Source organism: Apteryx mantelli, chromosome Z (genome assembly GCF_036417845.1).
Source record: "Apteryx mantelli isolate bAptMan1 chromosome Z, bAptMan1.hap1, whole genome shotgun sequence".
Taxonomy (NCBI): domain Eukaryota; kingdom Metazoa; phylum Chordata; class Aves; order Apterygiformes; family Apterygidae; genus Apteryx; species Apteryx mantelli.
The window spans coordinates 41,997,637-42,014,252 of NC_090020.1; the positions used below are offsets into that span (position 1 = coordinate 41,997,637).

Consider the following 16,616-nt stretch of genomic DNA (forward strand, 5'->3'; position numbering starts at 1 on the left):
ATACCCCCACAAAATGCTAAGAGCAAAGTCAAAGAAAATCATGAAATATAAAAACTGTATTTATAGAAGAGCAAACTGTGCCAGTTTTAGTGTGGTTAATATGTACAGCTGCTATGAAACTTCCACTGTTAAGTAAGTCCTTCTGAGTAGATGCAACTGAAGTTTAAATCAACTTAACCTAAACTTGTCAAAGTTTACCTGCGTAAACAAGCCATCAGGAGTTGATTTAAGCTAAACAAACTTGTTTAAAAAAAAAAAGCAAAAAAAAAAAAGCATGCACATGGTTACGGTTAACTGCAGGAAACAAGTACAAACTATACTGACTTGAATATGACAGCCTTTTGCTTTTCTGTGGTGAACACAGAAAACATGGTACAATGAGCTCTGATACTATTTAACAAAAGGACTGTATAAAGATATAATGTTATTTTTATTATTTAACTGGAATCTTAGTGACACTGTAAACTAAGTAAGAATATTTAATCCTATTGAAATCCATTCACTTAATTTTTTTTTTATAGAACTTTCTTCAATGGTGTGTTTAATGAGCTGTTTTTCTCCCACTCCCTCACACCCACAATCTTTTTATTTAAATTAACATATCCTACACAGAAGCCCACAATGGTGAGTCTCTGTGTTCTGACCTTGGTCTGAAAATGGATTCTATTTCCTTCCTTCCACATTTCCGTTTGTAAAGTTTGCCCAGGAAAGACTGGTTTTGCAAAGCGAACCTAAAACAAAACAAAACAAGAAGTGAGGGGAAGGAGGATCTGTCATACTTATGACCAAATGGTACTGTGATCTCATACAAAGCTTAAAAGTATAAGCTCTACTAAAATCAAAAAAAACCCCATAGAAAATAAGTCAACTAGCAATGCAAAATATAAAAATATTTAAGTAATCATACTAGATACAGGAATTAAAATGCATGCAATGAAGAGTAAAAGCAACTGTAGCAGACAGGATAACCCAAAAGCCTTTTCCCACCCTATAGAAGCTTTTGGCACAAAAACCAGAAAATTAACTGCAAAGAATGAACCTACAGACCTTGACTGCCTTGAATCTGGTCACATCATTATTTGCAAAGTGCTTCAAAACGTGTCTAGCAGCAAACCCAAATGAGCACAATCCATGTAGTATGGGCTTCTTAAATCCTGTTTTTAAAAAGCAACATTTTAATGTTTCTATGTTAGGAGTTTGCACGTCTCTTCTGTGAGTTTTCACATTTTGTTTATAATCTTTTACTCCAAAAACTTTTTTCCTTAAGTTTAAAGAAACAGAAAAAGGAGAATCCTGTTGAAAAAGCCTTTGTTACCATTTATTGCTTCCTCTACTTTAACACAAAAACATGTCCACTGAGAACTGGCACTCCAGCATTACGCATACTGCCAAAGACGCACAAGAAGAATTAGACCCTGTCTGAAGAGGTGACAAAATGAAAAATAAGGAGATTGTCTGTGTTAGCAGAGGTGCATAGACACATCAGATACAGTTACATGCATATATGCATATTAAGAGCAAAGGATATATTAATGATTGAGAACTGGTGATATTAAAGTTATTGGATGCTTCCTGTCATGCTTGCCAAAACTTCTCACCTGTAGGGCATGCTTCAGGATTAACTTTTCTTTGTTACAGGGGGGAAAAATAACTCAAAAGAGTTCAGACATTTCAAAAAAGCATAACAACAACTACCACCATCATACTGTTTTGGTTATATTGACTGTTTTCGGGGGGGGGGCATGCTTCGTTGTACCTCCATGCTTTGGAGCAGAAACTGAATCTTGACAGAGAGTAAACTTTGTATTCTGCTGAACCTTTTCCTTCTGCGTAAGTCTGACAAAATAAGCCTTTCAAAATTGGTTTGAGATTTGCTAAAGCACAACTGTTAAGTTTTAAAGATGCTGCTTGTATTGAGCATGCTCTGAGCTTGGTACGCAAACAATAATAGATCACACTTGCAACAGCCCATGGATTCAAGGCAGGTCCAGCCTATGCTTTAAAAATAACAGCTTCCACCTGGAACTCATCTGCCACTAGAATTGTCAGCTGTCAGAAACTCTTCTTCCTGACCTCTAAACAATTCCTCAAAGCATCTACACAGCATGAGAAGTTCTCAGGGGACAACAGCTGGAACAGAAAAAAGAAGAAAAGACAGGAGAAAAAAATCTGGCATCAGAAGATGCAGAAGGAAAAGAAACTACCTTGAAAATGGAGACACAAAAACCACTAGGACTCAATGTTGGGAAAAATGGAGATTTTGAGACAGAGCCCTAAGACTAAGACTAGCAGCAGTCAGGATGAGAAAGAGAAATTGTGACCGACTAGGTAAGGAGAAGAGACATGACCGAAAGACAGACTGAAAGGAGCATGAGTCTGATTCTTGTCTGTGAAGTAAGTGTCCCACCCCCACCATTCTGCCAATTCTTACCTTTAAGATGTTTGAATACGCACACTTTGATAACATTCTCTTAATATCATTTCTGTACATTGTACACAGTATTTCTGAATGCACGGATATACCTTACAGTCAATTTTAAAACAGACTACTGGCATTATTTTAACAATATTGGTATTCAGCATCTCTCTCGCACAGAATGTTATAGCAGCATTTAGCTCTTTAAAAGCTTAGCATTTAAACGCAAGAGCCAAGAATGACCACAATCTTCAGAGCTCAGCAACAGATTCATATCTACAGCCCTATTCTCTCCAGTTCTTTCTTAATAAAAATAATGCACATCCACAAACAAAAATCCATATGGTAATCAAGTTACCTTTTCTCTAGACTAAAATGGAAACAAAATAAATAAAGTTTTCACTTTTTAGTACCTTGGGAATGCCTGCTATAGGAATAAAGACACAGGAATAAACACTGATATTTTTGTATAATGTTTCCTCATAAACATTATCTACAGAACAATAATCTTGGAATGACCTGAATGCATTAAGGTACATGTTTGCTCTGGTGCACACAGTCATTTAAAACATTTACAGAGCTTGAAGACAAGAATTGGATTTGAATATGTCCAAAGAAAGTTTTTCTATCATTGGAAAAAAACTTGTTGAAGATCTCTGCGGTAATTTTCTTGATCATTTAAACCTGTACTTAATATAGACATTTGAGTAGGACACTGACACGGTTCCAAAATCCAGCACAGGGGCTTTCTGTTCAGACAGATTAAGAGAGGACCTCACCTACAGAGTTAATTTTGTTTTTCCACTGTGTGTAAGTGCCAGTGCTCTCATAACACGAGCGTGTAAAAAACCACTGCTCCTCTACTTTTGTAAGGATTTTATAGGATTATCATCATTATTTTAAACACTGATGTCTCAAGTTATAAACATATTTTTCTCCTCCAGCTTTTTCAAGAGTAATTGGGTGATTCCCTCTAAATGTTTATCTAAAACCATCATCTAAACAAAATGAGCAGAACTGCTTAGTAAACTGGGGAGATGTCTTTATAAACCATATTTCATTGTAATTACTAACACCAATTTATGTAGAATTACACAAAACAGAGTTAACTAAAGAATTAGTATGCATTTAAGAAAGGAGATCAACATTTGTGAAATTACTTTAAGCACTATTTGCATAAAAGAGTATAGGTCTGCTCTATTACCTTGGTAAGAATATCATATGATGACACTTGTATATTAAAAAAAAATCACTGGAAAATTGCAAAAGTAAAATTTGATATAATTATAAATATAGAGCAGTATTTTTATATAAGGTTTACAATGATAGCACACATTCAGAAAAATTTCTTAATAAAATTACAATCTGCCCTTCAGTGATCACACTATATGATTAGCAAAGCCTGAACAGAAATCCTAAAAACATCCTTAAAATAAACGTTTATGAAAACAGATCATTATTCTGTAATTTCATCTGTGTAAGAATCAGTTAATGTAGCCTGCAGTCTGTCACTTTGGCATGTAGCATGATATAAATTACCAACCAACTGCACTAGCAACAGTTGCACCTCAACAATTTTTTTTTGAGAAATAAATTCTATCAGACTCCCTCTCTCCCCTCTTTTCGCCCTCCTGTAATTTATTGTGAGAAGACTACACAGAGGCATAAAAAATTCCAGTGAGTCCACCATAACTTCCAAGTTATTCAGACAGAAAGAATGATTTACTAAAGAGTTTATGGAATTCCCTCTGATGGCTTTAGATGGTCAATTACATTATTTTCTCTTATGAAAATAGAGGTTGTTCAGATGGGAAGGTGGCAAAGAATAAGCCCTAACAGGAAAATAGGGTTGCAGACACGTTTCCACCATAGGTAGAGTCCAAGCATCGTTCCAAGTATTCCTAGCTACAGGAAGCAATGCTTCAAAGCATCACACAGAACTTTGAATTAGAAGACCTCTGATGGTCACTCTAAGAACGGCTATAAAAGAGTATTGTTTTTCCCACCTTGTTAGAGACTTACAAACAAAGTGAAAAATTGAAAATACATTTACATCATTCTTCATCCAAATATTAGTACAAGGGCATCTCTCAGCTCACCTCCAAGAGCAGCAAAACTTGGATCAACATGTAAAGGATTCCAGTCCCCACTCAGCCGATATAATATAGCCTGCAGAAAAAGGGAAAGAAAAATGGGAGTTTGCCTGGGCTTCATAGAAACCATCAGAAGTCACTCAAGACTTATGATAACTTGAGGAAATCATCACTATCTATTTTACAAGTTCTTAGATAACATGTTCTACAATAAACCAGGTAAAATAGAAATTAAATGTTATTTCGTAGACAAACTGTCAAAGATCCAGGAAAGAACCGCATCTGGTCTTGGTACATGACAAAATAATACAACTGCTTAGTGGGAGGAAAAGGCAACTTACTCTGCTAGTAAGGTCAAGCAGTTGTAAAATAATTTATTTCCTAGAACTCTTCAGTAGATTCTTTTGCTTGAAGTGTAATTTTGAAAAGAATCTTCTCCCATGACAGATTCATTCACATTTTACCAGAAAAATTTATAAATGAAACCTTTGCTTTTTTTAAAAACACTTTGCTTTTTCAACATAAGATTTATGTTAGAGAGACCAGAAATATCCACATCCTCCCCTTTTAAGAGGAACATGATTGATTAATTGCTGCTCTTAGGGGCTTCGTGAGTAGCAGTCCAATACCAAGCAAACAAAAAAGAAAAACACTCAAACACACACCAAGGGACAGTCAAGTTTTCTAGACCACTTTTTAGTAGCGAAACAGAACACTTACCATGAGGAAAAATAAGATAAATACAAATTTAGTGTATTGCATATACTGAGAAAGTGACTAAATCTGAGAACTGATGAAAAATGTGGCTATGCCTTTTTCATGTCTGTGTTTGGCTTTAGCATTTCTACTATCAGATCTTAAATTTGCCATATATGTAAAGTGGCTGGCAGTCCATGGTACAAGCAGCACGACAGGTCAACATTCTGTCCATCTTTCTAGGCTAAAAACTTATTGCATGGTCAACAGATTGTGATGGAAGGACGTTTCCTCTAATGCAACCTTCCAATTACACACCACACAGATAATCAGTATATTAGGTTAAAACTAAGTTATTGAACCCTTTACTAGTGTAGTTGTATGATGACATATACAAATTGAACATGACTTTAATTAAAAAGCCAGAGTTTTTACACTGAAAATAGACTTTCTTTTAATACAGGGTAATACTGGCCACTGGAACCCCTTATCCCTAAATACATCCTCCCAGCATTTTGGGTTGAGATCTTAAAATATGGTACATGCTTATGCAAATGAGGATAAGCTGCAACAAAGGAAAACAGCACTAAATTCTATTTCAAGGCAACAAGCTAATAGACAACTGGGGGGGAGGGGGGAAATCAGGAAGATTCCCTAAAAGAAATATATTTTTTATATGTCTAACATTGTTTTTTCTATCCAAATCTGAAGTAAAGGATACCGCAACTAAGAGATTCTGACTTCGTATTACCATTTTAACTCATAATCCATTTATTTTATTTTTAGTCTGTTAATACTCAGGTATATTTCTTCAAGTATATGCAGCTTCCACAATGAGCTGTAATTCTCATTTATTTGGCCTGACAGACTTCCTTGAAACACCAACTGTTTGACTCTCAGTTATGGGGGAACGTAGAAGGGTTTGACACTGCTTTTGTGTCTGCAAGTCAGGCACACACACATACATACACACACACACGGAGAAAACTCTACACTGTACCAGAGCTTAAACACGCAAATTTTGGAAAGCCAACTACTAAGGAAACGACTACATTCCTCCACGGCTGTTTGACTTGTTTACTCCTGTTGAAGGACATCTCCTTTCGCAAACAAAGGTGTATTGGTATGACTGGATCTGAAATTTGTAATTGTGCTTCTACCTTTGCTCAAAAGGCCTATTTATTAATTTGTTTTATCTTCTAATTGATCCTACAAACTTTCAGAAAATAGTAAAGATTACAAAATTCATACTAATGTAAGATTACAGTTCAGATGAGTTTGAAGAACAGAGCAGAGAACTTTTATAGAGTTTAATCTCCCAAAAGGGACAAAGAAGAGGGTAAGGTCCCTTGCTGGAGGAATAGATTCTCTGAAACTGATCTTACAGCCTCACCAAGAATTAGAAATAGCTAAGATATTTCATCCAGCAAGAAAAATAAAGTCAAGATCTCATGAAGGCAGCATTCTCCAGTCACACGAGTTGTCAACTAGCAACCTACAAGCCAAATCAAGTCCAAAAGAGCAAGCCAAATGGTCCATGTCACACAGGCCACTACAGTGGGCACCCAAGGACTGCATGGTGAAGCTCCTAGTGCTGGTTGAGGGGCCAGTAGAAAGTAATACTGAGATAACAGGGCAAATATAGATATTTACACTCTACTATGCCACGTCTAAGGTAGCTGGAGTGAAATCAAGAGTGGAAGGAGACAGCTGGAAAGGGCTAACAGTTATCAGCATCAGTGGAGAGCACCTGCTCCCTTCATGGATCCCTGTGTCTCATCTCAGTTTCCATGCAAATACAGAGGAGAAAGAACAGGGAACAGAAAGAGTGGCAACCCACTCCCCATACGAAAAAGCCACAGCACCTGGGGTTCAGAGAAGGACACGCACACACTGCTCTTCTGATTTGCTGAGTCTTTACTTGTCCTCATTCTTGTTCCCTGAAAACTAGTTAAAATTGTGTCTTCGCTGTCAAAAGCTAGAGATGAGCAGACCTGATGTGCCACTAACATCTTTGCTAAGAGCTGCCTATGGCCTTAATGCCGTCAATATCAAAGTTACAACACTATGAAAGAGTGTTTAAGTAGGGAAAGTCTTGTGACCTTAGTTCCATTAAAAATAAAAAATAAAAATAAAAGCTGACATTTTAAAGAGAGTTGTTCTTGACAGGATTCTCCAAAGTAGAATATCACCCTTCATTACTGAAGTTCTTCCTTTCAAGAGTGAAATCTAATAGCAAATCACCTCCCGATAACTGAAAGAAAGTTTCCCAGACATGACCTAAAGAAAATAATTGATTTTTTAACTGAATTAGAATTCTAAGGTCTCACTTTCATACTCATATTAATTTGAAGTTTTTAAAAAAGTTGTCAGGAGGTTATTTTCACAAAGGATCTGTTGCAATTAATTTTAATTCAAACTAATTAATTGTAGTGCTGGAAAATTCTATTTATGTATGAGAAGAAAAACGACAAATCTGCTTTAAGCCCAAATCTCAACTTAAACCTAGCTATGCATTTGTTGCTTACAAATGCTGTAATAAGAACTAGCCATTTACTTGGGGTGATATTAAGTACTATTTGGAAGACAATACTTCTACAAGACACTTTTTTAAATGACTATAGCCAAAAATCTTTGTGCTTCATTAACAAAATAGATGTAGGATTTAGGAACTAATTAGGTTCAGAGAATTAAATGTGATCAATCTATTTAACTAAAAATCTGAAGCATGGATATGAGAGAAGATGCTTGCTTTTCTGTATTGTCAACTATCCATGTGGCACTGGTTATAGCTAGAAAATGCATAGGCAGAACTGGAAAAAACACAACAGGTTATTTCAGATTTAATGCAGCCAAGTTAGGTGTGCCAACACTCTTTTCATTGACCATGGTCTTTGGCATGACTTCATTATATAAACTGCATTCCATATAAGAACAGAATTGTTTTAAAGCCTTCTTGGCTCTACTTTCTACACTCCTACAATGACAACATCTCCTGAAGTCTTGATAGCATTAAAAGAAGTGATACATCCTTGGAGGATGACAAGAGTCAATTGACACGGGGCATTAGACTGAAGTCAGTCATAATATGGTTAGATTGTTCTCCAATTAATAACACAAACTGTCAAGTTTCATTTCCTAACAATTTAGGAGTTCTGCCAGACCACAAAAGGAAGGCGATATTCAACCCGTCTGCGCCAATTTTTCTATCTTACCTGCAGACTACAATAAAGGTCAGGGGTAAAGCTATCAAAAACGGAAGCCAGCTATCCATATATTTTCCCTTCTAACTGGGGAGAAAGCTTTGCCCAAGAGCTTATCTTTCCAAGTATCTGTGTGTGTATATATGTATAAATACTTTACTGAACAGCTTTTTTTAAGCAGCAGCAGGCAGTCAAGCAATCTCGTGAGGAAAAAACAACTACTAATCTCAACCACACATTTCCAAGAGCTCAGATTTACACCAAGAACAATGAATGTTTCCAGTTCAGCTGCCAGTGCTGATGCTTCAAGGGCTCAAATTTACTACAGTACTTCAGTAATTCACTATACTTAAAATTAAGCAGCTACACTTTGAATGTCAGAGGTCCCCATTTGCCATAAAACTTTTCTTAATTATCTCTTGTGAGGATAAATACTGGGAAAGAGCAGCTGAAATTAACACACAGGAAGATAAGGGTTTGTTTACTTGATCCTTCAGATAACCCTCAGATAAATCTTTCTCACTGAAGTATGTATATGTGGAAAACAAACAAAACAGTGCAAGTTGGTCATGATAATTTCTAAATATATTTTGTGAAAATCTGGTTCATACATGACTATTTTTTAAGAAGACTATGAAGTATCAGTGTACAGTTATCTAGACTATATTAGGTTTGCAATTCAATGTTCTTTGTGGCCTGGACTATCAAAACACTATCTTATTCCCTAATATCTTTGACTCATTCAGGAAGAACCGTCAGAAATGTTTTATTGAAACACCTTCACATATGCAGGTAAAAACAGGCACAGAACAGCTCTGCATCTTTTCTCCTTCCCCACACCTCATTACTCATGTCTTTACCATTTATCCTTACCATACATCTTTCAAATTTAAAATCAACTTAAATGGTTGTTGGCACAGAAACCTCATCTAAATACAAGGTGTTACACAGAACATCAGTCATTTTTCAGCATCATGGCAGACGTACAAAAAGTCTTTTCTTTAGTAGTGCCTCTGTTAATCAAAAAGAACAAGCCACTTTGGGTTGTGGAACTTCACTACAAATGCAATAAATATTTATATATCCTTTAATAACAGCACATAGATAAGGGGAGGAAACAAATTCTTAGCAATGAAAAGCATCTCATTTATAGGAAATAACTAATAGCCCAGTACCTTTTCTTCTTTTCCCCCTTACCACACAAAAATCTAGTACAACCCTTTTTAAATTACCAAGATTAGAAAATTACATTCTGATATGCCCAGCAGGGATAAACATGGAAAAATTCAAGCAAATCTTGAAATGGGCATCATAAAATGCAACAAACTTTCTAAGTAATTACTATTATTAGGTGCTCACTCACTACACATTAGTTCAGGGATACTACAGTACAGTCTCTGCATACTGAAACCTCTAGGCAAATTAAGAAGCATTATCACATCTTTGCAAGGGTTTCACATTTCTTTGTTTGTTGTCATCTTTTGTTTTTATGCACCATTTTTTCTGGCATGCTCTTCAGATCTGTGAGCCAACAGCAGCATTTCATTCTCTCCATCCTGAAACAAATTATTCATGCTACAGACAGCAGGAATCACCTGAGGCTTTCAGGAGGCTCTCTTGTGCTGTCCTCTGAAGTTAATATAAACTTACATGTTTTTAGGCAATGCTGTACCACATTCTTTACAGAGCAGGACATAGAAAATATTTGTTCTGTAATTATTTTTTCTCCTATGTGCACACGCTTTCATGATCTTTTCTCTCACACGACTATATCACATTCAGAAAACACCATCACCTCAAAACATTGGCCTTCCTGTAATTTTTTTCTTCCTATCTATTTAAAATAAGTCAAAGAGCTCTCCAAGGAAACAAACACCAGTTGGAAGTAACCAACATATTTTTTAAATATAATGTAAATAACTACTTATTCTACCTACAGACACATTCTCTAAAAACACACACAAACATTCACATATGCTTAAAATGTTTAGAATAAAAGATGACTTTCTACAGGGGAGCATCCACAATCCCAAATACATAAAAAGCTTATAAAGGTCTTATCATTTCTCTTCAGAATAAAGCACACATTGGTACTGAAAATAAGATAGTTGTCTTACAGATATCAAATCTGTTTGACAACAGTGATGATGACAGGCAGAAACATTTTTACAGAAGGTTTTAATTTAATAACACATTAGGCCTTTACATGTTTCCCAGACACTTTTTCCTTTCGAAGATATCTTTTTAAAAATGCTTTATTTCAAAATCTACTCTTTCATAACAAACTAGTTTTGCACACAGGAGTCTTTGCACAATTGTTTCCAGCAAGGTTAAGAACTTCAGTTTTAGCAGAACTTGAGACACTGAAAAACTAAGACCAAGTAGCTAGAGGACAGCAGCATGAGCGAGAGGACAGCAGACTCGGAATGACTCAGAAATGAAAGGAGACTCCTGCGGTCTAATCACAGGGCACTGAGGACACTGCTTGAAACCTGGCAGGTGCCAGTTCTTTCTTCTCCTTCAGAGAAAACAGCAAGCAACCATACTTCATAAAAACCCATAAAAAGCAGCAGTTTCTTCATATCCTATCAGTCAATGTTTGATCCATACCTGTAAATGTCTTGTATATTTTAAATCCTATCAGATTAGTGTACGTGTGGATTTACTGAATCTCTTTAAAATCTCAGAATAAATAAGGAATAACTATATTTCCTAAGTGGGCTTTTCTATAATGCTCGCTGTATCACCTTCTCAAAAAGCACCATTAGATGCTATATGCCACTCCTTAAAACATTTCCTATAGAATTAAAATGTCCCATACCTATATAAACATCCTCACTTTATAGATTGGAACTACATGATAGCAAAAAGGGTCATAACTGTCAGCAGTACAAACCAATTCTGGCTCTCCAGTTTAACATTTGAAGGCCTGATGTTTCAAAGCACATCATATTTTAAAAGCACAACACACTAGAAGTTCAGAGTTTCTATTAATTTCAATTTCAGCCTGCAGTGTTCACTCTTCTTAGTCATATTCCTAGGTATCAAATTCAATCTTCTCATCAGCCACCAAATAAGAAGTACCCATATCCTAGTACTCTGGGTTATCTAATTAAACAACCACCCACAGAGCACAGAAATTCTTTGGAAAAAAAGAAAGCAAATCCATTGTCCAAAAGCTGCATTTCCAACCAGTCCCTAACCCTGAGATCATGTTCCTCTCATTACTCCTTCTCACAATGCAACCTGCTGCATGAAGCAACACAGGAAAACAGATTTCCTACTCTGTTTTGGTTTATGCCCAGAGCCGCCTCTTTGCCTGCGGAAGGAGTTCTGCAAGGACTGAGAACAAATACACCATTACGACTGTATAACTGAAAACTGTATTATAAGGCATTACATACACAGGGCATTAAGACTACACACAGAGCAAGCTTTATTTGAAATTTTTATCTTTTTAGAGACTCCGCAATACTTCCAAATTTTTGAAAAGCACCTTAAAACTGACACAGTATCAAAAAGCTTTTCCTTCCAGCGGACCAGTATCGGTCCCCTGAGTTTCATCAGCTCTCAGAAGGAATTTAAAACATTCTTGAAAGCAAGGATAGCCAATTTTCCTGACCCTGCAAACCATACAAAAGGCAACATGTGGCAGAGATACCCCAAGCTGCATGGAAAAATAGCTCTGGGAGAAATTCACAGGTGAGAGCTGACATCACACTGCTTTGCAGAGCCCTATAGAGCGCTGCTCTACTGCTCAGTTGCACGTACACAACTGGTCCCAAAGGAGACTCAATGCCAGACTGAGAAATTGCATTTTTCAAAATTGAACTAAATGGTCTTTTCTACTTCGTCATTATGCATATTTCTCCCTGTCTATCAATGTGAATCCCAAAGAATATTCAGAATCAGAATACGGACAAGTGGGAGCATGTTTTAGTCTAAATACATGATATTGTTTTTCAGTTAGTACCATATCTGTTAAAACTTTTGACATGAAATGAGTTGACATTAACAAAAATGCAATAGTACTGCAAACTCCACTTCTTATAGCTTCAGTTTTTCATTTAGGCAAACAGCACCAGTAGTTTTCAGAAGAGAAAGAGGGAAGAAACACAGAATATTCAAATTGAAGTGGCTTCCTGAAAAATTCTGTATTTTACTGGCTACTATTATACTGTCTGTTCCATCCCTGTTTTACTCTCTATTTACCGTTCCAAGGCTATGTATCCTGAATATTAATTTTGCTATCTGAAGTTACAGAACAGCTCATTTTTTTCCATCAGCCTCCTAAGAAAAACCAGATCATGCTGCAACAATATGGCAAATATTGTTTTTATAAACAACACAGAAAGCCTCCCCAAAATCCATGACCCTACAATTATTTCCTTATTCAAAAAGCAACCCTTAGCTGTCTTCCAGTTTTAATACTCACTGCAGCTTGTTTTGTTTTTGTCACCAAAAAATTAATTCTCAAAAAATCAAACTCATTTGGGAAAAGGGTGAAGAGAGAATTCTCCAGAGACACAGGTCATTAACTGTGTATCCTAATTGCATGAGGAACCATTTAGAGGAATCTCTTTTCATTCATTCATTTAAGGCACTGCTTTGAGAGCCAGCAGGATAAGAGTAACTTGGTGATACCAAAGCTCTGTAGCTACATTAAACATTCCCTACAGGGCTGAAATTGAATGATTTATTTCTTGCTAAACAGCTAACAGTCAAACATTTTCTAGACTTCTTGATCTTCTGTCAAAAGGTCTGTTCTATCCAAAAGATTTATGACAGTAAATCTAGTAAAGAATGGCTCAGGTTACAGAGAGAGAACAGGCCAGGAAAATGCCACAGCACGTGGTATTTCTACATAACACTGTGACATGGAAAAAGTCACCTAGTTCTTTGTGGAAAAATCATGAGCATCACAGAGGAAGTGTTTTTATGCCCTTATTTGGCAGGATGCAATTTAAAACCTTTTAGAAGGCCAGGTACATCTGGTAGATTTTCCTTAACCATCTTTCACCTATAAGCAGCTTATAGTATGCTATTGGCACTCATTCATAAGCACTGGTTGGAGCTTAAGTAACTTCCTAGGAATGGGAACAGATCTGAAAGCAATCAACATTTATTACACTACCTGTTGTTAGTCTTTGGTACCCCTAACCATAAGAATCAGTTTGTTCTGTCAACGGAGGCTGACATGCAGAAAGCCAATCATGTTTCAGGGAACTGAAGGGTGCTGTAGCCTCTATTCTGTTAACACAGAGAAGGGTGTTAAAAGAAAAAAAAAAAAGAAAAAAGAAAAAAGGAGAGAAAAAAGAAAGAAAAAGAAAAAAGAAAAGTGACTGGGCTACTAGCCCTGTCTCCTGTCTGTTCCCAGTCTCCTCTTCACTAAACAGCACTTCTCTCCATCTGTATACATGCAAATCACATTCCTCCTCTAAAATCGGTGTTTTTAGTATCTTTGAGCTTTCCATGTAGTGCAAGTACAAGTGCAATGTGCTCGGTCTGGTGAACCTAGGGAGGTGTCTCAGCACAGTGGCAGCATGTAGTTACCATTGGACTGAAGATAAAATCCAGTATAATCAGAGTCTGTTGTCTTCACTGAAAGGTAGGAGTCATCACTGAAAACTTTTTTTTTTTAAAAGATGCATGATAGTCTGGTTATGAGGAATTTTACTACATGAACATACTAGAAGAAAGTTAAGGGGAAACAACCCTAACTAAAAAGATCAGTTTAGCAGTGTAATTGCAATAGCACAAAAAATGACTGCTGAATGTCACAAGAATTACTGGAAATTAAGATGAATTCAGTGGCTAATTCAAATACAACCTAGAAATTGACTGTGATGACTGAGCACCAATAGTCATTTCAGCCAATACCTTTCTGCATTTAAACAGTTAGAAAAAAGAAAAATCATAAACACCTATGCGATTTGCATGCCAGCTTCCATTTCCAAAAAACCTTAGGCAGTTATGTGTCATTCCAGACACCAAAATGTAAAATCTTCATGACACCTCCCCAAGCTGTCCTTCACATGGAAAAAGTCTGTATTTCTTCCAGAAGAGTTCAAATCATACACATTCTCCCTCAATATACAGGCATCGTCACTTAAGCACAGATGCTACCGAACAATTTGGCAGATAAGCCTGCCTGAGATTCTCAAAGTTCCCTGCCTGAGATTCCTGCAAGATCTAATTGGAGAGGAATTCTCCTAGTACACCTACCTGTCAGAGCAAATCATAAAATAACACTGTTTGGTGGCTACTCTGTGCCACTTCCTTTATTTCCAAAAATCAAGTCATTGTAACTCTAACCTGAACCATGAGAAATCCAGGCTCAAGTCCTTCCCCTAATTTTGAATAGCAGTTTGAACTGAAGATACCCAACAACTGGCTTAATATTACAAAGATTTTGCTATAATGTATGCTGAAGGCTCTCATTCTCTCTTGAAACCATTCCACTTAAGTGAATAAAACCAGAAGCCACTTACTTTGCAGTAGCAAAGTCTCCTAACCTCTGTATTATACGGTCATTACCATCTTCTTTTATCTGACGAACTTAACATCGGATACACAGTAAAAAATCTAAACATGAGAGTTTGAGGCACAGAAATTAAGATTACTCTACGAACAAGGGGTGCATAGAAGTCATCTGCAAGTTGATGGAACTGGATCAAGTCTGATACAACCACACAAACAAGAATTTGAACTAGGGCTCCAATATTCAAAACAAGTGTTTTAACTACCAGGCTATTAAGGCAGCTGCATTTCATCTAATAATTTCTTTTCCCCACCAGCCCTTATTTCCCAAGGAATAAAAGACTATCCTGGTTAAAGTGCCAGCTGCAAGAAAACATATTCCACTGTATTTAACCACCTCTCAAGAACAGGGCACTCTCTCACTGTTCCCCATTTGTCGGTCAGCTTGCTCGCTTTGATGAAGACTATTCAGAAGAGTGAGACATCCGTGTCACCTTTATCTAGGCCGTGAATTTTAGGATGCAGCAAGTACATCAGTGATAGAAATGCTGAGCTGAAATCTCTTATCTGGTTTTAATTGGTGGGGCTAACTTGGACCCCAGGCACGTGAATCAGCTGGCATGGTAACTTGCTGAGAGTAACTGTCCTTCTGCATTCTCTCAGCTTGCAGAACAGGGGCACGGAAATCCCATATGGTGAAACAAGATGAGACTAAATTGAATTACTCTCTATATAATCAGAGGCTAAGCAGACATCAGTTACCACCACTCAGCTGATGCTCTCAAATTTAATAGCATGCCCCAAAGCTACTGCCACCTCAACATGACCATGTTCCCTTGAAAATACTGTTTGGTGTCTTAATACTGGTAGCTCCTGATTTTCCTTTCTTGTTTGTCTGACATCTGCATTTGCTGACCCTCAGAAGAGTAAGACATTTATTTACTCAGTTTTTTGTTTTCAGGAAGTAGCTGCCTGTGAAGCAGCTAGGACTATGGGCAGAAGGAAATGTATATGGACAGACATCTACCAGTTTTTCATGTTTTCCTGTCTACTTGCTTCTTTAACCTCCTGTATACGCAATCAGAAATTTAGCTTTTTCATAACAGTGAAACTTCAACCACTCATGACTATTTTAAGTCACTATTTTAAGTACTCTTTGCTTGCACCATCCGTTGTTACACTCTGTAAATTTTGTAAGTTTTGAACCTTTTTTCTCACTACAATAGAATATGAAACGTTCATTATTTCTTTTCCTCTATACTATGTAGTATTTTATAATTAAAGTACAATAAAATTGTATCAGCCTTATAAAGAGAATTATCTTAGATAGTACTTTGAATACACACTATCATAACTTAACCTAGCACAAATTCTAATTTCATTTTAGTACAACAGAAAATTTGAACTATTAGTGAACATCATATTCCTTTCTCCAAGTCAAACAAAACTGTTCACACCTTAAGCACACAAAACCTTACCTGATCAGCTGTTGTGACATCAGAAAGTACAGCATCAGGGGGTCTCCTGGGTGGATTCACTGTTACCTAAAAGCAAAAGAAGTAATATCAATATTTCACTGCAAAAATCTCTTATCTGTACCCATGCTAGAACCATTGTAAGGTATTTATTAAGAGAAGAAGTATTTCCAAGGCTGTTTGGGTTTCCCTCCCCGCTTTTTATATTTAAGGACAAATAGGAAAAAAAATCTGCATGCCAAAAAAAGTCTCT

At 36.6% G+C, this 16,616-nt stretch overlaps 1 protein-coding gene across 1 annotated transcript in view; it reads right to left on the reverse strand.

The window, feature by feature from the left end:
* HSD17B4 (hydroxysteroid 17-beta dehydrogenase 4) overlaps nt 1–16,616 on the reverse strand; it is a 67,443-nt gene that overhangs the window by 16,093 nt on the left and 34,734 nt on the right. Inside the window, exons 17-20 of the mRNA XM_067315143.1 lie at nt 16,367–16,432; nt 4,516–4,585; nt 1,048–1,154; nt 645–731 (exon numbers count right to left, since the gene is read on the reverse strand). Of these exons, the coding sequence (XP_067171244.1) occupies nt 645–731; nt 1,048–1,154; nt 4,516–4,585; nt 16,367–16,432 (330 nt within the window). The remainder of the gene's footprint in view (nt 1–644; nt 732–1,047; nt 1,155–4,515; nt 4,586–16,366; nt 16,433–16,616) is intronic.